General features: G+C 38.5%; 1 protein-coding gene across 1 annotated transcript in view; it reads right to left on the reverse strand.

The window, feature by feature from the left end:
* The window catches only part of atp8b1 (ATPase phospholipid transporting 8B1), a 35,538-nt gene extending 12,437 nt beyond the window's left edge, over window positions 1-23,101 (reverse strand). The window contains exons 1-7 of the mRNA XM_082538292.1: window positions 22,831-23,101; window positions 5,268-5,452; window positions 3,313-3,410; window positions 1,227-1,340; window positions 1,032-1,130; window positions 693-754; window positions 504-576 (exon numbers count right to left, since the gene is read on the reverse strand). Coding sequence (XP_082394418.1) covers window positions 504-576; window positions 693-754; window positions 1,032-1,130; window positions 1,227-1,340; window positions 3,313-3,410; window positions 5,268-5,433 — 612 coding nt within the window. The 5' untranslated portion in view covers window positions 5,434-5,452; window positions 22,831-23,101. The remainder of the gene's footprint in view (window positions 1-503; window positions 577-692; window positions 755-1,031; window positions 1,131-1,226; window positions 1,341-3,312; window positions 3,411-5,267; window positions 5,453-22,830) is intronic.
* Between the last annotated feature and the right edge of the window lie 1,275 nt (window positions 23,102-24,376).

The following is a 24,376-nucleotide window of genomic DNA, read 5'->3' on the forward strand; positions in this document are numbered from 1 at the left end:
TAAACGTATGTAGATGACACATTAGTTTATGTAACAGTGAACCTCATAATGGCCTCAGCATGTCCCTCTAAAGTCCATTTGCCATCTTTGAGTTTTCTTCTGTACCTTTTCTCTACAGTTAAATATATATAAAAATGGATGCAGCTGTTTGATGTTACCCATTAGTTTGTGAAATCTCAAGTTAAAACTGAGCACTGAATTTACTACATCATGAAAGTGACTGAAACCACACACACATCCTGGATAATGCTTTCTGATTCTAACGAAGACTATTATTTTAAAGATTACATCAATTTAGTGAGGTTATTGGTCTTCACGTAATAATATTTCATCTTAAAGTCCCATAGCGCTAAAAAAGTTGAAATTCAGTTCACATCGTAATAGGGATTTTTGAAGGAAATAAATTAAGTGTGTGCTCATTATGTGAGCTTGTTATGGCTGATTTAAATTAAAACTAATGCAACCTTGTAGGAAAAACCCCCACTTTGGGTGAATTATCATACCGGAATAAAGTCATTTTTCTTGAGACGAACCACATCTCCAACCTGGATTTCCCTCCACTTGGCCTCTTGAAACCTGAAGCAAAGAGAAAAAAAAAAAAAAAAAAAAAAAAAAGGGAAATGGGTTTTGTTTTGTTTTTTTAAATTGATTTAAAAAAAAAAAAACATTTTAATAAGCAGCTTTCTTCCAACCTGCCATTTAGTAGAACCTCAGACTTCCTGTTGTTGATCTCGTTGTCCATCCTGTGGCGTGCCTGAAGGAAAAAGACATAAGAACATGAAGAATAAAACAATCAAAAACTATGCAGAGTAGCTGTAGGAGCATCCAGTCAACTTGAACCTTTTCCTCGTTCTTCTACAAAGGAAACTGAAAATATATCGCTAGGTTTTTTTTGAACTGATTAAAACAATGCTGCATGTTGTTTTGCCAAGATGAACAATGAGAGTAAGCAAGTTTGCACCTGAGGGCCAAGTCGAGAAGACAATGACAAAAGAATTAACCTCGCATGTCTTCCAAAGACCAAATCTTACCAGATCGTCCACCAGATCTTTGATAGCGGTGATTCCAAGCACGATGACCAGGGGAATCAGAGTAGTATACCAGGGCAGAGTAGAAATCTCTGGAATAATCTAAACAAACAAGACATTTGGTGGCACTCACTGATCCCCATTCTTTGCAAAACTGTCAGTCATAAAACAGATAATGCATAGAAGTAATATTTATACCTGTAGGATGAGCAGAGCCAGGAAGTAGACATTGGCTACTCTCCTAAACTGCTCATACAGATTCAGGGGCAGAAAGGTCAAGAAATTGTACTTGTACGTCTTAATGGCATTTCCCTGCAGAGAAAAGAAACAAAACAACAATTTGCTTTCTTCTCTATTCCAAAAAAACGAGTCATTTTAAACGCAAGAGCTTATTTTGGCAGCTTATTTAAAAACAACTTGATTTCAATTCTACTACAAAAGTAAATTCAGACTAGGCTTGAAGACTACATGTTTATGATAAAGCAAGAGTTATAAAATTCTCGATTCTGGTTAGAAAGACAAAGATGCTCTGCAGAAAGTAGGGTTGAGAAATTGTAAACTTATCATGCTGTCAGTACTGAGCTGATGCTGTGTTTCATTTACAGATAACCATCTAAACTCTGCTTATTACACCTGGTTTCCACTGAGCAAGACACTGAAGCTCTGCCACTGTGGGAGAGCTCAGAGTTTGATTTCACAGAGGGCAGACTCTCTTCTTACTGGTGCTGAATGATAAGAGCTGGCTCAGGGCAGATTCCCCCAGCTGGTGTCCAATGGGGTGATGGACATTGTTCTATCTGAGGCTATGCTTCCATTCTGTATCTGTGTTATGTTGAACCTTCACATAAATATCAAAGCAAACAGAAGCAGTTAGCCAAAGGTTCTAGTCTGGAACAGCGGATTGCTTTTTAGACTAAGACCTGCAGGTGAAGCAGGTTTTTTTTGTTTTTGTTTTAATAAAAATTCATTTTCTGTTGCAAAATGTCATGGGAGAAAATGGGAAAGGTTTCCAAACTTGTCTTATTCAAGCTAGTGATCTCAGTCATCATCAATATGAGAAAAAAGAAGTATTTCCTCAGGAATATGTCCAGTTCTTTGAGAAACTACATACTATTAACCACTTTTATAGCAATTAACAGTAAGAAACGCACTGACGTTTTGGCATCTTGCTAGTCTGAAGCATTCAGGTTTTTATTCACGCCATAACACAATCTTGTCTCGCAGCCACAGGACTTGGGCATTATAAGTCAACCATAAACTCCTCTTCATGCCGAAGTATTATAGAGCTACATAAGAACTGATCCATTTAAGATTTTACCATGCCCACACACATCAATGAACTCTAGAAGCTACTAAATCATGGTGCATACTTGTGTTTTGCTTTTTTTTGTTTTTGTTTTTTAATTTACAGGACTGCACCTGGTTTTATTAAGACGTCAAGCTTTTGGCATCTGTTTACTACATGCATTAAATGTGAACTTTTTCAGAATATACTTGTACTTCTTTAGATTAACACACAAAAAAATATGGCGTCATCAACAGGTTATTATGCAGTGGTATTGATGTAATTTATTTATAATGTAATTTATGACACTTTAGCACCACCGGGCAACGCTATGTGGCTTCAATTATATAGTAGAGAAGGCAGCATATCCATTTTGGGCAGCTAATACCAAAACAATCTAGAGATCCACAGAACTACAGAAGAGCTACGAGTATTTTTAAACATCTCCTGGCATCAGGATCTACCGTATCTGACTGTGTTTGCTGGTGAAAGAAAGGCCGCCCCAGCAGGGTGATCAGGTTTCAACCTTGACAAAGGCCAGTGACACGAAGCATAAAAATCTCTTCCGTGTTAACCGGCTGTCAGAAGGATAAACCACACAGCCAGCAACAACTACTTTAAATGGTTTTCCACATGAAGGGAGACAAATTTAACAAATGAACTGTGTGATGAACAAAAGCTGTACATAAATCAAAGAACAAGATTTTCTCATTTGACTCCAGTGTAGCACGCCCAACCCTCATCGAGTTACATCCACCTCATCCCATTATTCATCTACAGTTCCATTCATAACTGAACAGCGTACAAAATAAAAACGTCATATTTTATAAAACACCCTCTCAGTGGGATGCCTGATGGAAAATACACACCTGCCCTGGTATTTGTTTAGGGTGTGCCATGTTCAGCTCTATATGCTGAGGGTTTGGTTTACACCACAACCAACAGTCAATCTGCAGATAAGTACATTAAATGGCCTGCTGACGTAATGTCTAAACTTACAGAGTATTTGCTCTTCTTTATACACAGAAAGACTTTTTTCTTAAACTCTGGCAGCTGGTGATAGGGTCGGTCATTGGCTTTCACTTTCCAGGTGACGTCTGCGAAACAAGAAGAAAAAAAGAAAAAAAAGACAGTGTTTTAAAAATATACCTAATGTTGATGAAGTAAACTATAGAATAAATAACATGTCTGTTACTTATATACTCTAGAAAGTTAGGCTAAAACACAGACTGTATGTGAAAGATGGATGTAATCAACATAACTTCACCCACCAGTTAAATTAAAAACAAGAAGAAAAAAAAACAGAACAACTCAATTTTCCAAAGTAAAAATCAAGAAACTAGAAATGTCTTGATGCATGCTCAATCATCCAGGTAAGTAAATCAAAAAAGATTGATTCTGTTCATCTGGACGTAGCGTTTTGTGGGAGAAACGTTTCGTCACTCATCAAAGAGACTTCTTCAGTCTCAGCTGACTGCAGGTTTCCCCAATCCTATAAACAGGACATTGCACAGTGACTGAAACCAGCCAACTGAATGAACAATGGGCTGGGAGGTCAGTTCCTTGATCATAAATATGCAAACTATCATAACCATTGATCAACAACCACTAATTAATGGCCACTAGTACCGTTCACAGAGAGTTGAGGGATGGCTGCAATCACAGCATTATAAGATGGTGAAAAATGTACCCTTAGGCCCCCTCCTCGATTCAGAGATGGTCTTTCCCTTTTCACGTAAATGGCCTCCTTGACTCTGCGCTCAAACCAGCGTTCCTCCCTGTCCAGGATGTGCACATCCTCATCCTTGAAAGAGTGTCCACTGGCCTGTAGGTGTGAATAGACTGCAGAGTCCTGGCATGACGAGGTGGCTTTTCTGTGTTGTGTCATCCGCTTCACCAGAGGTTGTTTGGTTTCCCCGATGTATAAATCCTGGCAATCCTCCTGGCACTTCACAGCGTACACTACGTTACTCTGTTTGTGTCGGGGACCCGATCCTTGGGGTGGACCAATTTTTGGCGCAGCGTGTTTTGGGGTTTAAAAGCTACAGAGACCCGGTGTTTAGAAAAAATGCGTCTCAACTGCTCCAATGCTCCTGACACATATGGGATCATTACAGGTTTTCACTTAGGCAGCGGTTGTCCTTCTCTCCTGGATTGGTTGGAGCTTTCTTTAGGCGCCTTCCCAGCTTTGACAAAAGTCCAGCTGGGATAACCACATTTACTCAGGGCCTTCTTGATGTGATGTTCTTCTGCTTCCCTGGCCGCTGTCTCTCTGTCAGTGGGGATGGTGTTCGCTCTGTGTTGTAGCGTCCTGATGACACTCAGTTTATGCTCCAGTGGATGATGAGAGTCAACCCCTTAAATACTGATCTGTGTGTGTAGGCTTACAGTAAACATCAGCTTATCAATGGTCATAACAATTTGCATATTAATAATCAAGGAACTGACCTTACAGCCCACTGTTCATTCAGTGGTGCTAGTTTCCGTCATTGTGCAAATGTACTGTTTATAAGGTTGGGGAAAACTGCAGTCAGCTGAGGCTGAAGAAGTCACTTGGATGAATAACGAAAGGTTTCTCCCACTAAAAACGCTACGTCCAGATGAACAGAATCAACCTTCTCAGAAGAAACTAGAAAGTCCCCAAAAGTGGGTCACAGTATGATGTGATGCTAGGACATTTAACCACACATCAACCAGTATTATTTGCCTTATAGTGACATTAGTTATGCACATGTTAATAACACTTAAAAATCCACTGAGAATTTAAGGAGGCTCAAACATATTTGTCATTCACCTCAAATTAATCTCATGTCCATTAAAATCTGATCAATACTTTGGGAGAAATAGAAATTGGTATGAAACAGGAAAACTGCTATAAAATGACACATTCATCCCCTGAATCAGAAGGAGAAAAAAAAAAAAAAAAGGATCAGCGCACGTCTTGAATAACTCACCAGTGGGTCTTGTCTCCACTTGGGGTTGCGGTGCTCTTTCTGGTGCCTCTTCTTCCCCTTCAGAGCTTTCCTCTTCCAATTCGTCATCCGTCTCATCGTCACTGTATGGCATGACCTCATCATCAGGCCCCAGGGAGCTCTGGGTGTCGACACGTCGTCGACTCATCTTGGCGGGTCAGTTATCTCTGAGAAAGGAAAAAATATGAAGAGATCAGTAGGTTCAATAATAATTTTACAGATTGTTTCACAGTGGAGTCTTCAGACCGTTTCTGAGAAGTTCTGCAACTTTTTAAAAACAATCAATCCAACAGCTACGTTGTGCAACGACTGCAATGATGCACCAGGTGCCTTTTTTTCCAGACCTGCTTACAAAAATAAAAAATAAAAAAATTAATGAATACATAAATGAATAGATGGAGTCAGCAGATCAGTTTAATCCAGACAAAACTAATATATGAATGATCTGTAGTGTGATTTCCTGAATAAAGGTTTATACTAAGGATGCATCAGACACTAGATATGACTTAGATGATAATACCAATGCTAAAAGCTAACCTGCTCAGGATGTGGGGCCTCTTACATATGTTAGTATCAAGATTGTCTTAAAGAAAATGTAAACTCACAATCTCCAGAAACTTAAACTGACAGTTTTCCTTAGGGCTCGTTCCACATAAGCCCTCAGATTCAGCATATTTTATTTGTACAATAATTATACAATTTGTTCTGGCCTCAGTTTTCAGACCCACACGTTGCATCCATCATTTATATACAGCTCATGAAGTCGTGATTTGCATTTTTCTTTTTAATTCCAAGTCTGTTTCATAAATGAGGAAGATGATGCAAACACTATAATGCATCATACAAAGTAGTACAGTTGAAATCAATGGGGCCTTCAGATTTCCATAATGTACACAGTAAACTGTAAATAAACGTATCGACTATAATGAAAACAATCTAAATAAATTTAAAACATTAATATTTCAATAAATAAAAGGAAAAAAAATTGGTCAGGTTGACAAGGATTAATGGTTCCACAGGCCTCAGTTTCTCAGACGAAGAAGTGAAAGTAAGAACACTGCAGGGGGAAAAAGAAGGGGGAAAAAGCTGTGACAGCAGTCACAAGTCTAACAGGTTTACAGATGCCGCACACTGACTTAGTACTTAAGAATATGAAAAGAGCAGGAATGCAGCTGAATCAGGAAATGCAGATCTGGCTCCAGCTGACTGATCAACTCTAAAAGTTTTCACGGCAGGAAAACTGACCGCCCACGTGTAGTATCATTATAGCCATTAATACTCAGTAATCAGTCACAAGAAGGGAGCTGTACTTCTGTTTTTCTCCCTACTTTGACTGACAAATGCCATGAGCAAAACGATGCAGTGTGATGACGTGGGATCCGTGTCGAAGTGATCGTGTCCATGTGAGGAATGCAATCACTCCCTCCTTGTCATCACCACCTCTCATTAAGGATGAGCTTTTTATAGCCTATTTGCGACGACTGGAACAGCAGGACAAACCTCCAACAGCAGTTTTCAGAGTTTAAAGCAAAGTCTTGTGTTTGAAAAGTTTATCTGAAGGGGAGGTGTGGTTCTGTGACATTTAATAAAGCAAACCTTGTTGGTCTTACCGCTGCACTGAATGGCATGACACAGATAATAACCTATGTGCTTCTGTGCGGTTCAGTTACTCAGTGGAACACAGATTATTTATCGACTGCTAATAATAGTTCCTCACAAAAGAAACGTTTCTGTCTTCTTGTTTCCGTCGTGTTCCCTAAAAACTACCGTGTCCACCTGTTTTTGGAAATTACAGAGGTCTTAAAGCACATCTTCAGAAATGAACCAAGCCGAGTGCAATTTACAGGATGGAAATATACAGGATTTGGTTTTCTCTGTTGATATTGTATTTTAACTGTTGTACAGTGCTTTGAGACTTATGTCTGAAAAGAGTTGTATAAATAAACTTTACTTTCTAACAAAACATTTTTCCAGTTTACTTAAACCTGGCATAGTTTTCATTTTTTCCTAATGTGACTATTTCTTTTGCCAACTTTGCACTCTCCACGACAAAGAAGAGAATCGGGGAAACATCCAGTCTCACAAAACAGCACGAGGCACAAGATCCACTTCAAAATATAGTTTGCCCTGATGAGGTAGCAACCTGAAATCCTCGCCAATAGTTAAAATGTGCAATTTTAGACCAGAAACATATTTACAGCCTGGTACAAAATGTTGTTGATCTCTGTAGCGACTTAGTGACAACTGTACACTGGTGACAAAACAAAAAAACAAAAACAAAAACCCACTCATCCATTTATTATTAAAGTTTAAAGTTATGTATTTTAAGGGGAATAGCTGCCACCTGTCTTCATGCTACACCAGTCTCTGACCTCAACTGTGTTTTGTGTCTTTTGGAACATTTGTAATAGAGTTATATGATAATAATGACTTTATTTGTGTAATTAATCCCATTTACCTTTGGGTGACTGAAATTCTAATATTGATGGTATGTTAATTAGCACTTATTAGCAAGTAACTAATCAACCAAGAAATTAACCAAGCTTTATAGCTTATTTTCTTTGTCAGCTAATACTAGAAAGCACAAATTCAGGGTTTAAATATCCAAAAGATGAAAATTTATTTTCATAATATCAATGTGTGTCCATCTTTTGTAGACAGATTAAAGGTGGATGTAGCTACAATGATGTCATCCACTGGTTTCTGAAGCCTCGAGATGAGCGTTTCCATTGTTACAATCTTGTGTGGGGGGAAAAACTGGATGTGACAAAGAAAGGCGGGTCTCAATGTGGAACTGTACGCTCATGGGCTCACGACTTGTAATTGATAAGTTGTTACCCAATAAGCTTGTGATTTCATGCCACAAATAAATTTTTAAACACTGGGGTTTCTTTGTTAGGTTTTTTTTTTTTTTTTTTAAATTGAGTGGACATATGTCTAACACCTTGTTTCAGTATATATGCAGCAATAGAGGCAATATGCATGACGCCATAGTTCATTTTAAATAAACTAGAGGGTTATAACTATAACATACATGACTGTTTTTAAAAAAAATAAAATAAAATTGTTTGGTCTTACCTCAGCTTTGATAGATAATGTAATGAATTGGCCATTTTATCTCCCTCTGACATCTGACTGACTAACAGTTCCTGATTAAAAGGCGCCAAGCTCAGATTGGCACGCTCAATCAGCTTAATGTTTAATGTTGTTAAAGAGTCTTTTAGCACAGCTGATAAGGTTGATTAATTTGGTTTCCAAAAACCAAACATAAGCACTGAACAATGTCAGGAGACACAGAAATGTACCAAACAGAGCTTAGCAGGCCACTCGAGGCAATTATAGTGCAGTCAGCATCCTGTTCTTCGTCTTCATATTAATGAACACTTTTTCCACTTTGAATTTAAACATCGGTCTATCTGTATGCAAGCGCTCTTCCCAAAAAGAGGTTTACGTCAAATTAAAACTGCACAATGAATAAATCAGTGGCAGCTAAATTTCAAGCAACTCATTCAGATTCAAAGCTTTGGTCACACTTGGAGCTTTTGCTAATATTGTTTTTTTACAAAACAGGTGTACTTAATGACACGTCAACACGTCTGCCATGTAACAGGCCCATCTGACAGCTGACATTGCCGGCTTGGACCAGCTTTTCTTGTGTTCCTATTATGAATGTGAGCCACACAAAGAAATTCCTTTCCACTTGTTGGGCAAGAAAATCGAGTTTTAAAGCCTTCTTAAGTCATAAAGGAAAAATATTTTAGTCATTGAGTCTTCAGTCTACACAACCATGGTTTCAAAGGTTTCTAAACCAGACGACATGTTACGTCTCAGTGCATTTATCACCTTTATCGCCACAATCAGTGTTCATGTAACAGCGTTTTTGCAGAAAATGTTCCATAGCTTGTAACTGATTGCCCAATTCTATGTTCTGCCAGCTTACATTTACTATTTATTACCAGCTCGGTGTCAACATTTAATTAAATATTAATCATGCTTTCCTTGCCAGAGCCTCTGTAAAGGCTATTTATTTATTAATTGGTAAGCACAGAAGTCTTCTCACAGACCAGGAACACAGCTCGGCACGCTTTGTGCATACATGTTTAAGCCCCGCCCTCCTCACAGCCTGTAGTGTGTTCCCATGCGTCGTGTTCGTCAACAGTATTTCACAACTTTAATTAACAGTTGCAGCAAAATTTCCACCAATGACTTGTTGGCACACATGAATTTCATGTCTGACCCACAAAAAACAGGGATGAACATATTTAACACACAACGAACACACAATATACTGTACATGCAAGATGGTTAATAGCTATGTATTCACTGCCACTGAATAAAGCCGTTTTGCTTAAAAGGTTTTATGTCCCATCAAAGATAAAGCAGAGCCATAGAAAGGGAAAGAAAAAAAATGGGGCGGTAAGAGTATGTCTTCAGACTCTTGCTGTGATTATACTGATAATAATACACTCAACAAAAACAGCAGGAAACTGCTCAAACAGACTGAACAAACAAGGTAATATTCAGATCGCTCCTAAAAGTTTTCATTCAGCTAGAGATTTATATAAGAAGTTCATTTCTATTCAAGCTCTCCATTTACAGTGGGTGTTTTGGCTGAATGGGCCTTGTTTGAACATACAAGTCCAAACACGAAAACATGGGAACACAGAGATTTGATGACGGGAGGGGCGGGAGAGGAAGAGGGGGATCGAGTGTGTAGAGTAAAAACTTGCTGCTCTGACCTCACTTGGCATTTCCACCATCTCTCAGCAAAAACGCCACCTTTAAAAGTCAAATTATTCTAAACAACAGTCCGTCTAACCAGAAAAACTTTCATCACCCAGTCAAACAACACCACGCCAAAGGAACAGACAATGCCAAATAATGCTCTGCGTCACTCCTGCATTCACGGATATATCCTTTAAGACACCTGTCATCACTGCAGGTATGCATGCCATCAAAACAACTTCTTCCAAGCGAGTTGGCTTCATAAATGCACAAGTCTAAAAGTTCTGTTAAGTTACAGTTTTGCAGCTGCTTTAATAAAAAGGCAATTACTGGGAAATTTGTCAGGATATCCAGACCAAGACTTCCTGATGTGTCCATGCGAAGTACAAAGACAGCTGATGGTTACAAGAATGCACTCCAGTAAATGCAGCCGTCTCCAACAACTCCGTGTATGTTTGTAAGAAATAAACAGGGTCTTTATTTCAGTGTGACCAGCTGTAAAGACACGCTAAAGAGCAACACACCATGTCCACCTAAGCAATCCACTTAACATAAAAACAGCTCTGGACCAACGGAGTGGAGCTTTAGCCTTGCTTAAAGTCAGATGCATCAGTGTCAACATGCCCACAATATTAACTCACTCTTCATGTTTAAAGTGAAAAATCCACAGTGTTGTTTCAGAAAAAGCAAAAAAATACAACCAAAGAAGGCTCAATGATCCGTGGACTAATATTCAGTCAATTAACAAGGGGAGAACATGATATAGAACTCATTCAAACAAATGCAAAATAGATGTGTCTAAGAAAATATATCTGGTACGGGAACTATACTTTTGCTGAAAAGAAGTCTGCAGCGCATAGTGAGGACAGCAGAGAGGATCACTGGAGGCCTCTCCCACCCGTCTCCCAACTCTACAACAAACACATCATCCGACGTGCGAACAGTGTAGTGAAGGACACTTTCCACCCCTCAGATGCACCGTTCTCCCTCCTTCCATCTGGCAGACGGTTTTGCAACATCAAAACCATAATGACCAGACACTGCAAGAGCTTCCCCCCCACCCCCCCAAGCAGTCAGAGCCCTCAACTCACTACCACCAAACAACTGATATACACAAACGCCTTACAATACTCACCAAAAGACTCAAAAACAATAAAAACTTCCACAAATTCACTACAAACTGGACCTGAGAACAACATGCTTATTTGCACACTCAGTGTGAAGTAGTCAGACTCGAACGTCAAAGAAGGTGGTAGGGAAGCAGACTATGCAGACATTTTAGGTTTCCAAGGTGAGCAATTTATTTACAGTGAACTTAATTTAATGTAACTTAACAAAACTTCCCCCAAATCAATTCAATTAACAAAACTCAACATAACATGGATCTGGTGACACAGCTCACCTCCCCTCTCTCCTGCATCTGGTAGAGACTGGCTTTAAATAGGGCCATCAATTTCCCTCCAATTGCCCAGCCAGTACCACTCACTCAACTGAGGGATCTAAAACTCTACACAGATTATCTAAAAACACAAAACCTCTACACACTTCTAATATGCACATTTACACAACTAAATGGCAGTATTAACGAAAGGAAAAACATTCAACAAATCACTTTAAACCTTAACACAAACAAAATGAAGTATCTCTATGGACAAAGAAACCTCTCCACTTGGTTTGACCTGCTGGTGTCATATGTGACATCATCAGGACTTTAAAATGAGGAAATGCCAGGCGGGCGTTTCCCACACCTGACCCTTATGACGACTGAAAAGACAAACAAAGTAAGTATGAACAAATGACTTAATCTGTAACATAATAAAGTATGAAGAAACATAACTTAGTATTTGTCTTAATTTGCAGAATGTTTGATTTGCCGGCAACAAAACGCTTACACAAACAAACCCGGGATAGTGAGTGAAGCAATGTTACTTGACAAATAGCAAATCATAGCAAATACATAGAAACGGAATAACGTGTACAATGTGCAAAAAAAAAAAAAAAAAAAAAAAAAAAAGTAAACACATGTGGGACAAATGGAGAGAATTATAACTGCTCCTCCACTTTGTCACACTCAGTCACACGGTTACTGAACACATCTACATAATACTATATTTGCACATTTTGGACCTTACACATGCCTTCGTCCTGTCTTGTCTACAATATCCTGACCATAACTTGAACCTGCTATTCAATACCTACTGCACAATCCACTTTGTATTGTCTCTGTCCCATCTTTGTTTATTGTACAGTTAGTATTGTATAGTTATTATTATAGTATTGTATACTTAGTAATAGTACTTTTTAATCTTTATTATAAAGACAATAACGATAACAAATAATCATTATTATTTATTTGTAATTCCTAGTTTTCTATCTCTTGGAGATAGATCTTTTATATTCTTATAAATACACCATGTAGGGCTTGGGGTGAAACAGCATTTCAGTACAGTGGAACCCCGACTTACGAATACCCCATTTAACGAAAAATTCAAGTTACAAAGGCACTTAACGGCAATCTTTCTGCCCGTGTTACGGCAAAATGCCCGTGTAACAAAATCTGCTGGCTCTGATTGGCTGAGTCCAGAAGGCCCACAATGCCTTCCGAATCATGTGACAACCCCCTTGGCTTTCGTACTTGTGCTTCGCTGTTCCACTTGAACAACGTATTGTTGTTGCAGTTAGCAATTAGCCTATAGCCTATTGTTCACTCAAAAGGAGCGATGGGTGCTTCTACTTATGAAAATTTTTCACTTACGAAAGACCCTCGGGAACGAATTACTTTCGTAAGTCAGGGTTCCACTGTACGTTGTATACTGTGTATATTGTTGTACTGACAAAGTTCTTGAATGTTGAATCTTGAAAGAAGCATTGAATCATATGAAAATTATGTGGTTTTACAAAGCTGCAAATGAGCCGTTTATCAGGAAGTTTCCACTCCTTTTTAGTTTCCCCTCCTTATTAGCCAGTCATGATTTTTGCATCAAAATTACTATAAATATGCCATTACTGCACTGAACTGGATGATGCTGAGAAATTTCCCAAGCATATGAGAAAAATGCTTGTGTTTGGCCACGATGAGTCTGATGTTTAGCATTGCATCATGAGCTCCAGCTTCACACGGCTCTAAATGAGTCATTTGAGACCCTTCCTTTTCAACTTTTAAATGTTTATGGTGGTAATGAGACACACTCTTACCGTAGTTCAGGAAATAGTTTCCCTTATCATTATTTTTTATTTTACCAACATGTCTCATATCTGTTGATTTTAAAGGCTGGCAGGGCTTTTGTCTCACACCACAGACTGCACTTTATAATCCAGTTAACATGACACAGTTGAAATGTAGAAACCTGCCCTGTCAGAAACAGTATCAATGAATACTACTCTTTGGGTTTGAAAAAAATGAAAGAAAAAAGGTTTGAGTTGAAATATAATGGTAACAACTTTTTTTTTAATGCTTAATTTTCTTGTCTCAACAACCACCATGCTGCAGAGGGGATCGTGCTTTTTGATGACCCTTTCCTTGTGTCATGACTCTGAGATGGCTGTTCAAATCTTATGTTTACAATGAACAGCCAGTAACGGGGGAAGAAAAAAAACAAAACAAAAGGGCACTTTGGGCTGTGCCAAAGACATGAAATAAAGATTATTTTGAACTGTGAATCATACAAAACTATTCTAGAACAGTGCAGTCGTTAAAATAAAGAGCTAGGTCCCCTTTAACTTCTGGAACTAGACAAGTGAAGTTAAATGTCTTTTCCTGTGGCTGATATCTTCAATCTGTTGTCAATATTAAATGTTAATATATTTTCAAGTTCTTTAGGAGGTATAAATAAATATATCAGACACTACTGTGAAATAACGAAGAAGCGGAACCTCATCAACTTGACCTAAAAAGCTGGTTTTATCACCTGGGAAGTCAACTGAGGTTGAAAGCAGCCTCATTAACAAACAAATTCATCAGTTTTCTTTCCCGAGAGCTCAGCGGTTCCTGCACAGGTCTCCCTGATAACAGATAACGACCAAAGTGAGGCTTAGAGGCAGCCACGCTCTTCAGGATCGCTCTTCAGAAAACAGGTTTTGCTATCTGGTACAGGATATCCCTATGGCAACCAGGGGGAGCAGGAAGGGGTGGGGGGGGATTCACAGAGTGGGACAGAATAGAGCATACCTAACTGACGACACTGAAACCTGAGGAGGGAGGAGGTACAGCGCTCCGTGAGACTGCTCAGGTGAGCCTTCAGACAAGTCAAACAAGAAGCACAAGACTGCGGATCTGTAGATAATGACCCTTAAATATCAAATTTGCATTTGGCCTAATATTTAGTCTATGTCTTCTCTAAGATCTGCGCAGAAAGCCATCCAAAAAAAGTCAATTAAAAGATACAGAAATAAAAATGTAATCATAAAATAAATGACTTTGGGTGCCAGTTTGCAAGTAAACTCAAAGTTAGTCCCTTATTGATATAATGCCGTACCAGCTGTAAATATAATATTTACAGTTTGCAGCATTGCGGGAAGACCTCACTGGAAATAGTTATGCAGTGTGTGAAGTTTGAAGGCTGAAAGGCAGCTTTTGTTTTTAGTAAACAGTGTCTTCACATCAGGGTACATGAACAGGATCGAAGTGCACTTTTGTATGTGTGAAAAATGTGTTAAAGTCATGTGACTGCATGTTTGTTTAGGTGAAAAACAAGTTTGAAGAGCAAAACAAAAACAAACCACACACAGGCATGTATGAAAATATGAGCTCACCAGATGGTTGCCTGAGTTAAACTCTGCTAGCGTAGCACACCACATCCACTGTATTGTGGGTAATGTAGGCCTCAGGTTTCAGAAATGAAAAATACAAACCAGAGACGACTACTTCTCTAAATGTCCATCATTAATCTGAGAATATTGTGAAATATAAACACAACAGCAGGAACTCAAACAGCAGTCATCCACTACCAGCTCCAGTATTTGTGTTTCAGTTATTAGAAAAGAAAATAATCTGATAAGAAATTTCACTTGGCCCATTTCTACTTGGTTCATATCCAGAAGAACACAATTACAATAAGACTGAGGTTTATTCATGTTTTCTCAGTTATTTCCAAAGCCTAAAAGAGAACAGCATCGTTTTGGACTTTACAGCAGGAAAGATGGCTTCCATTATGAAGATTAGTGCTGTTAAAGGTGTCTGACATTTAAAAGTATGAAAAAAATCGTAAATAGCATTAAGTCACTGATCATTCCAGTTTTCAAGAAAAATGCATTTTTCTTACTGCTGTGCTTAAAACTCAAAACCATCTCTACATTTAGAGAAGTTTTTTAAAATCATGAAATATTTAAAATACTGCTGCTGACCTAAAGAAAGCTCACACGAAATATACTGTACTGGTCTTAACAAGGTTGCAAATAGAGCTTCAACATGCAACAAGAAGAAATGGGAGTGAGACAAAACATTTCTTTGAGCATGCAATTTATTGAAAACAACGCTTAAACTGAAACAGGTTGTTTTATAGCTGATCAAAAGTTTAGGACCACACCTCCAAAAAACCTGTAACCACCCCCAAAACAGAAATCAAAGTAGCTCCACCATTATTGATGATCACTTCGTTGCAGGATGCTTCATGCAAGCACTTCCATGAGGTGAGTGGGAACATTTCTCAAATTGGTGAAGAGCATCTCCTGTCTGGAACTGTTGTCCATTTTTGTAAACTTCCCTTGCCATCCATCCCCAAAGCTTCTCAATTGGATTTAGATCAGGAAAACACACAGGATGATCCAAAAGATTGATGTTATTCTCCTGGATATATTCCCTTGTTCTGTGTACTGTCTCGTTGTCCTGTTGAAAACCCCAGTCGTTACCACACAGATGAGGGCCATCAGTCATGAGGAATGCTCTCTGCAACATCTGGACATAGCCAGCAGCCGTTTGACGCCCCTGCATTGTTCCACTGAAGGAAAAAGCATCCCAGACCATTATAGTACCCACGCACTGTACATGTCAGTTGGGATCTGCTTGTCATGGCAGTGATGTTAGAAACCATCAGGGTTACATTTTTTCCTCTCTGAGAATAAAACTTTCTTCCATCTTTCATTGTCCCATGTTTGGTGCACTCTTGCAAAGTCTAAATGATCGGTTCTGTGGCGTTCAAGGAGACGAGGCCTTTGTAGACGTTTTTTGTTTTTGAAGCCCTTCAGTCTCCGATGCTGTCTGATGGTTATGGGGCTGCAGTCTGCACCAGTAACTGCCTTAATTTGGTTTGGGGATTGTCCAGTGTCTTGATGGACAGCCAGTTGGGTCCTCCGGCTCAGTGCTGGTAAAATTTTGGAGTCTTCCACTTAACTTTTTTTGTTCCATAACCCTCAGGATCATTTAAGAAGTCCCAAATGACTTTCTTATTGCGTCCCACCTCAGCAGGGATTGTGCGCTGCGTGAGACCCTGCTTATGCAGTTCAACAATAACACCACATTCAAAAAGGGAAAGTTTTTTTGCATTTGCCATCAGTACGTCATGACAGTGTGACTACCTGACAGAAAATGACAATGAATCCACATTTTTGCACAGATTTGGCCTTTTAAAGGGATGTGGTCCTAAACTATTGATCAGCTGTAAAACAGACTGTTTCATGTTAAGCGTTGTTTTCAATAAATTGCATGCTCAAAAAATGTTTTGTCTCACTACCATTTCTTCTTGTTGCATGTTGAAGCTCTGCTTGGAACCTTGTTAAGATCCAACCAAGCAAAATATGATTTTTTTTTGCCATTTTTCAAGTGTTCTAAAACTTTTGATCAGGACTATACATAAGGAGAATACACTCAAATGCTGAAAAACTGCTCATTAAATGAAAAACATATTTAAGAAGAGAGGCATTTTTTGTTCTAAACAATTAGCAATAACTGTCAAACTAACAGGTTTGACTTTCAAATTTAGATGTTGAGAAGAAACATTTTGTATGTGAATTTGGGCATTTTGAAAAGGTTTGTTCTTAGTTTTTGTTTGTTTATATTTTTAAATAAACATAATTGGTTGTAAGAAAATGATATTTTACAAGTCTGTGGTACTGCTGAGCCCTAATCCACAAAACCAAATCCCCCTTGAATTAAAACCTAAACCTGACTTAACGCTTATGGAAGTCATTTCTGATTTTCCTGCTAACAGAGTCAAAAAGGGTGAAGAAAACAAAACCGATTTGGTTGACCTCATTTAAAAAACTGAAAGATATTTGTGTCTGTGGAACTTTGAGGACAGAATAGATGCGATTGGTCGCATTAACACAGAGTCGGGTTTCTGCAGCACCTGAGGGGAATCCGTGTGAGCTGATGTCTGTAATACCCAAAAAAAAAAAAAAAAAACCCCAACCTGAACAATGACTGCCTGTTCTCTGCAGAGTCGGTGTTAAATTCCAGTACAAAGCTAAACTATTCACCATATTCCTGCTTCCTTAACATCTTCTTTAATACTCAGTTCTTTTCAGTCAGCAGAGTCCATCTCTGTATTTTAATGTAAAACAACTGAGACTGGGGGAAAAAAAAAAAAAAAAAAAAAAAAAAAAATCATAAAAAGGTTGTTTTTCAAAAATCAGTTTGATTCATTTGAGGAACATTTGTAAACTGTAATGTGTTGTCGCCTCAGCTCAACGGGAGAATATTATTCCTGCTTTTGTGTCATGACGTTTAGATGACTGTAGATTGTATTGTGATGACACAGACGAGTGTTTAAACAGGCTGTTGAGAATTTTTAGTGAATTGTTACTCACTCATTTTTAAAACAGTTGTTTATCCGTTTGTCTTATTGTATCTCTGTATTGGCTATAATGACACTTATTATCTAATTAAGTAAAAAGCATTTAATAAATAAACTTATGTTTACATTATGAAATATATATTTTAACTCATTTACAGATACGTGCTTCCATATGTGTGTATGCTATAGCCAAATTTAACAGGTAAATGATTAAAGAAAGACTAATCTATAAAAGTTTGTTTGGTTTTTAAACAGTTGTTTAAAACAAGCGGCTGATTCAGCCGACGTGACGGGCTGAGGAAGGTGGTTCCAAAGTTTAGGCGGTATGACCTCAAAGCATCATCATCATCATCACGTTTGGATTTAAATTAAGAACACTTTAAAGACCTTAATCCTTTAATTAGAATAAGATCTGAGGAGTTCTCATATTTAAGCCACACAGGTTTATGCCATCACTGTTTCATATAGGAATTTGGTTGCTCAACAGTTTGTCCTCCATCACACTTTCTTTTTCACAATGCTCTTAATGTTTACATGAGTGGCTGAGTAAATATGCACATTAAATAAATAAAATAGATTAAAAAAATAGAGGTTTAAAAAAGGGTAAAAGGTAGCAAAGATTATGAAAATTCTGTACTTTGAGAAATGTTTCATGTTTTGCCAACATGCTGGCAAAGTCCTCACCATCTGTACTCTTGAAAGTTGTCGTCTCTCTACACTTTTTTTTTTTGTTCCCACTCACATTAATGACCCGAGTATATTTTTTCGCCTCCAAGAAACTGATACGTTTTCTATGTTGCCCCATGTCTACTTCTTTTCAATAAAACAACCAGCGTCTTAGTGTCCCCATTTGAGATGTCATTTTCATACAACTTCTCTATTAAAGATAAAAGATGTAAGATGATTTGAAAAACATGTTTCTGTTTGCATTTAGATAGCTTGCAAAAGTCTTTTGGGGAAAGTGAATTCTCTGTCTATATAAAATAGAAGAACTGCGTGGCCCTGGGGCAAACCACTGTACCGCTAGGACTTTAACGTTTCTGTGGATTAAGATGAAGCTCTAAGACCGTGGCAGGAATCACAATAACTGGCTTTCCCCCCCTTTTTAAAATAACAAACACGCATAGACTTCATATCCTATGCAGTCAAATTCTATTTGACTCCTAGTTTGCATCTGTTTGCCTTTCCTCACATGTGAGCAGTGACTGAAACCTCAAGATGGCTCAAGGTTTGATTAAGAAAGATTCTGAACAGAAGTGGTTTTTGTTGGAGTGACCTATAGGGAGGCCTCAAGGCCAACAAAGACACCCACACTCAGTTTACATTCTTAAATCGGGGGCTCTTGGTAAGTAATTTTAAGGATTTTAAAGAGTCTGGGGCAGAGGGCCACAAAGGAAAAATAAAACCATCAAACCAATAATTTATTAAAAAGCTTCCACAAAGCTGCTTTAGCAAAACAGGTGAACTGGCAGAGACGTTGCCACATTCCCCTCTGGGCACAGTGAGTATGTCAGGGCAAGTGGTCACAAAAGTCTGCAAGAGAACTAAACGGAGCCTGTAATGACCTTGTTAAGAGTTTTACACTTTCCAATTCATTTACTCATTTATTTAAATTCAGTTTAGTCTCTGATGATTTCCAGAGTTTTGCTGGTTTGGTTTTAGTTTTTAAGTGTCTGAAAGTGAATGAAAATGAAAAACTGTGTACATTCATTTTTGTGTGTCTTCTAAAAACGGGTGGTATTGATTAGGGGCAAACCTTAAGAAGTTCAGAACAGGTACAAATAATACACTGAACTCACATCCCAAGTCTCAATAAACATCTGTATTAAAGGATGGCCATCTCTGGGCTACAGGCCATACTTTTAAAACCCTGGTGCTCACTTTAAATTACCCCCATATAGCAAAACTATTGCAGCTGGGCCATTGCATCTCTCGGGGGAAATACAGTTTAAGGACCAGGTGTCTTTGGATATGCAAATAACTCAGAGCTTAATGAAGGAATTAAGCGAGATTAATGAAGCGTACTCCTTACTTTATATGCCAATTTAAAAACATTATTTCCCTAATTATCAGTTCAAGGAGTAAATAAGCGATTAGTAATTACCCTAAATATTAATTAAAATACCTAAAGATGGACTCAGTGTTCAAATAGGTGTTGGAGGGGAGAGAAAAAGTTGATAGATTCACTTTCATGGTGACAAGAAGACAGATGTGAGCCTTCCTGTTATCCTATGTGTTCCTATTATTCCTGTTTCATTGTCATAATGTTTGTGAAAGTTCTTTAGCAGATATTTGCGGATAACTCAGTAGCAAACATCGGATTTATTAAGTACGCTGGCACAAAACACTTCCCGGTGTCGTCACGTTGTTAAATCTGACGCTTATCTCAAACATTAGCCATGGAAGCATTTCTTAAGCTTAGACATGGATGGTACTGGGGGGGAGAAAGTATGATAACCTAATAAAAGAAGAAGGGCAAAAAATGAAATGAAATGAATGAAAATCTGTGATATTATTGAATAAAGCACTAATTTAAGAACAGACTCCTAAACCATGGATAAAAGCAGATAGACAGTCGTGACAGCACGAACAGAAAGCTTCAGATGGAGTAAGTGAAACCTGTCCGATCGTCCATATGGAAAATTTGAAGAAAATTTTAAAACAGCCTTCGTGAAGCCTTGACCTCACATCACTCTTCTGTCCATTTGCCTCTCAAGTCACGATTCAAATTCTCTGTCTGTGCCTTCAAGGTCAGGCATTTCCATAAGAAGTACGAATATTTCCCTAATCAAAGAGACTCCAACTTGCTGCGTCTGCTGAGGAAAAACTTCCTTGCATGTTTATGGAAAAAACATCCAGGCTGGCTGGGATGGGTGTACCCACTAGCCGCCATTGTGTTCACAAATACAACAGTAGCCACAATTGAGGGTGTCCAGGCTTGAATCACAGTGTTTTAACTGCAGACAAGACGTGTTTATATAGTAGCCATATGTAAAGGGCTCCACTTTTTTACTATCAAATGTTAGACCGTGAGAAGTTTGCAGCATGGAGAGGTTACGCAAGTTATAAAGAAGGAAATGGGGTGGCGTCAACACAACTAAAATTTATATGGAGGCCTAGAAGGGACACAGGGATAATAATAATAAATAAGTATTATTATTAATTCATTGTTTGAATAAATAACCTTCAAGTCATTCAAAAGTCACATTCCAAAATTAAACAATATGTCCTCCGCACACTAAAAACGCTGGGTTGTTACATCTAACCACACGTGGGACTGAGCCTGTTGAGCCACTGTCAGTTATATGTATATGTAGCTCAGATGCCAGTTTAGTGAGCGTAGTGCCAGCCCTCGTCACAGCTGATGTGCATCTATCCAAAGCCTTGGGTTTTATAATCACACAATGCATCTGTATAGCTGGGCTTTAGTTTTGTGCTTGTCTAGATTAACGTTGCATGGGCTCGGTCCAGTTAAGTGACGTCATTGATTGTTGACCATGTAGATACAAATACAATAAAAATAAGAACAATAGTGTAAACAGGTAAACAAAGAAAAGAGATACAGAGTTGCCCACAACACCAGGATGAAGTATAAATGTACTCAGTCCACTTGGTAATCCCCCTTTCATTTTATAATCTACATTTTTCAGAGTAAACACGTGCTGAAAACCCAGATTTTAAAATCAGTTTTTAATAGAGCCGTAAAATGAGGATGTGATGTTTAAGTTAAGTGCTTAATTTTTCTGTCTTCTGTGACAGCCAAATTCTGGAATTCACCTCAGTCAAGTTTCATTATTCTTATGGATTTTAATCAGAATTCCCAAACTTGAGCAAAAGCAAAAGATTTCATTGGAAGCACATAAAAAGATATTTTTGTAAAATGCAATACACTGGGGTTGTTTTTTTTTTGGACACATCTGTTCAATACACATGTCCATTTACCTCAGACACTGAACGAACACAGAAACACGAGGAATGGAAAACGTATGATAATTTTCGCAGCTGTGATTTGCCTTAGTCATTCTGGTATTTATTGTGGAACACAGCCACTTTTACCAGCCCTCCAAGTTTGTCTGGGTATCACAAATGTAACATGAATACAATTTGATACCACATTGAAATACCATAATAAAGACATGTCGCCCATCCAAACACAATCCAGACTGTATTTGGTCCTAATTGCAGCTACTTTTGGCGACCCACAGCTCAGGTAAGGCGCTGGTATGTGTTGTATGGCAGAGGTGTGGCCCAAATGTCAGGACCTTTGTCCCATACAATGTGGGCTTGTGGCAAAGCTGAGACTGCACCACTCAAACCTCATTAAAAGTGTTAGTGAAGACCAAATGTGGGCCAGAGAAAAGCACGGACGTGAGCCACAGCAGACAGAATAATCCACAGCATACTTCAAATTTATCTGATTTCAACCAGGAAGAAGAATGTGATTGTGACGAGACAGGTGATGCCCATGTTTTCATGCCCATGGGGCTTAATTTTATTTATTTGCTTATTTTAAATCTAGGGAACACATTAAGGTATATAAAAATATAGAAGTACTGAATATATCCCAACCCCACTCAGATTCCAGAGAGATTCCACTTGAGAGCAACTGGATCCTGTTAGGGAAATTCCTCCTAATGGATCATCATGTTATGATCATTTTTGAAGTTGTAAATTGCTGAATGATACTGACTTGAGAGCTTCTAACGTGTAGCCTTCCTTCACAGGAAACAAAAGAAACGTAAAAGTAATTGTTACTACCCAGAAATTTGGAAACAATTCAGACATCATTCAAACAGAACCAGCAGCTTTTTAAAATCATTTTTGTAAGTAGCCTAAAGCAGTGTTTCCGCTAAAATATGCAGTAGAGATTTTAAAGTTAACCTCTTCTTGGACATGACAAAAAGACCCTTATTTCAAAACATTCGCGATCATTGAGGAGTTTCCAGTGGGAAACTTTAACCGACAACAGAGGAAAGGTGAGCCGCCCAGGGGAAACTCTGGTTTATGCCCAATCTTTAACACTTACAAACCTCACAAACAGCAAAGTACTCAAAGCAACGCTTATACGTCTATATTTTAGCTCGACTTACTCGTTTCCTCGTCAGAATAGTATTAAAAAGGTGAATCCTGCTCTCAGTCGGTGTCCGGAGCGCTCTGTCACCGCACCATGTTGTCAGCTTCTTCCTGATTGTGCAGTCTCAGGCAGCGGCTCCCCGCCCTTCTTCTCCCGCTGCCTCACCTGGTTTAGTCCACACAAACCTGCCGGACCGGTCTCTCCTCCTGTCCCGAAAATAACAACGGAAAACGACGCGTTTAGGGGGCAGGCTGCAGCTGCGGAAGTGGGCGCGGAGGTGTTCTGGTCACGTGACGGACAGGTAAAGGCGTCTAATTGAATTTCTAATTAGACCATGTGGTGGCTCAAAGGGCGATGCTACGTGCCTGGATATATGATGAAACGTGTCGGGGGGTTTTATCGCCTTTACGGGGTCTTATCGGGGTCTTTGTAGTGGGGAAAAGTGGGGCAGACCACTGGTGCTGTGCACAGTGGTGGTAAATCCAATACCGATGCCAATGTTTTTTACCTTTATCATTTGTGTGATGAATGTTTGTCAAGTTGCAAATTCTGAACACATTTTAATAACCACTAAATCACAGGGAGTTTTACTTCCCACAATAACTACACAACAAAACACAACTTTCAACTTTTAATGCAAGGTGGTTTTTTTTGAAAACCTGTAATGTAAACGTACCTGCCACATTTACATTTACAAAGAGGACTAATGTTGTGTTATTTAAATGTGCTGCACGCTATAAATTAAACAGACACGACAGTCAAGACAAAAATAGGTAAAAAACGACGTATCAGTCCTATCACACTGGTATCAATCTTATACCAATACCAGCATTGGCATCGATGTTCTGATCCGCTTACTTCTAAAGACTATCCAGAACCCTAATGAGAGGTGGGGCCTTAGCAAGCCTGCAATGGCCCATATCAAAATGAGTCAGCACTACGGCATGACACACATGGCCCTTCATTTTAGAAACAGCAGCAGGTCCCTCTTCAAATGATCTGATGACAGGGAAGCTCATATAGTAGCAGCTTAAAGTCAGTCCAAGCAGTCATGTATCAAAGCAGGTCCAACATTATACTTTAATGTTAGACAAATGAGGTAAGCCGGCATTGTGAGCAAGCAGGTGTGCTTCAGGCCGATGAAACCTAGCTTGCCACAATCATTGCTTCTCAATCAAATATTTGTTGGCAGTTTATATTTACATGACGATACCCAAACTTATTATAGTTCATTACAATTACAATTAAAATTTGATGTGAAACAAACAACCAAAATAAAATGTCCTTTTAAAAGAAATGTCCTTAGTTTTAGTATTTTCAGTATTTTTTAGTTGTCAAAGACTGATGAGGTTCTTCAGTGAAAACTGATGTCTGTGGTTTTATTGTGAGTTTAGACAATAAATTGAGTCTGAGTTTCCTAAATCTTGAGCCTTTTACATGTTCTCTATACCATAATACAGGGAGTGCAGAATTATTAGGCAAGTTGTATTTTTGAGGAATAATTTTATTATTGAACAACAACCATGTTCTCAATGAACCCAAAAAACTCATTAATATCAAAG

Source organism: Aulonocara stuartgranti (assembly GCF_965226115.1).
Source record: "Aulonocara stuartgranti genome assembly, chromosome: 7".
Classification (NCBI taxonomy): domain Eukaryota; kingdom Metazoa; phylum Chordata; class Actinopteri; order Cichliformes; family Cichlidae; genus Aulonocara; species Aulonocara stuartgranti.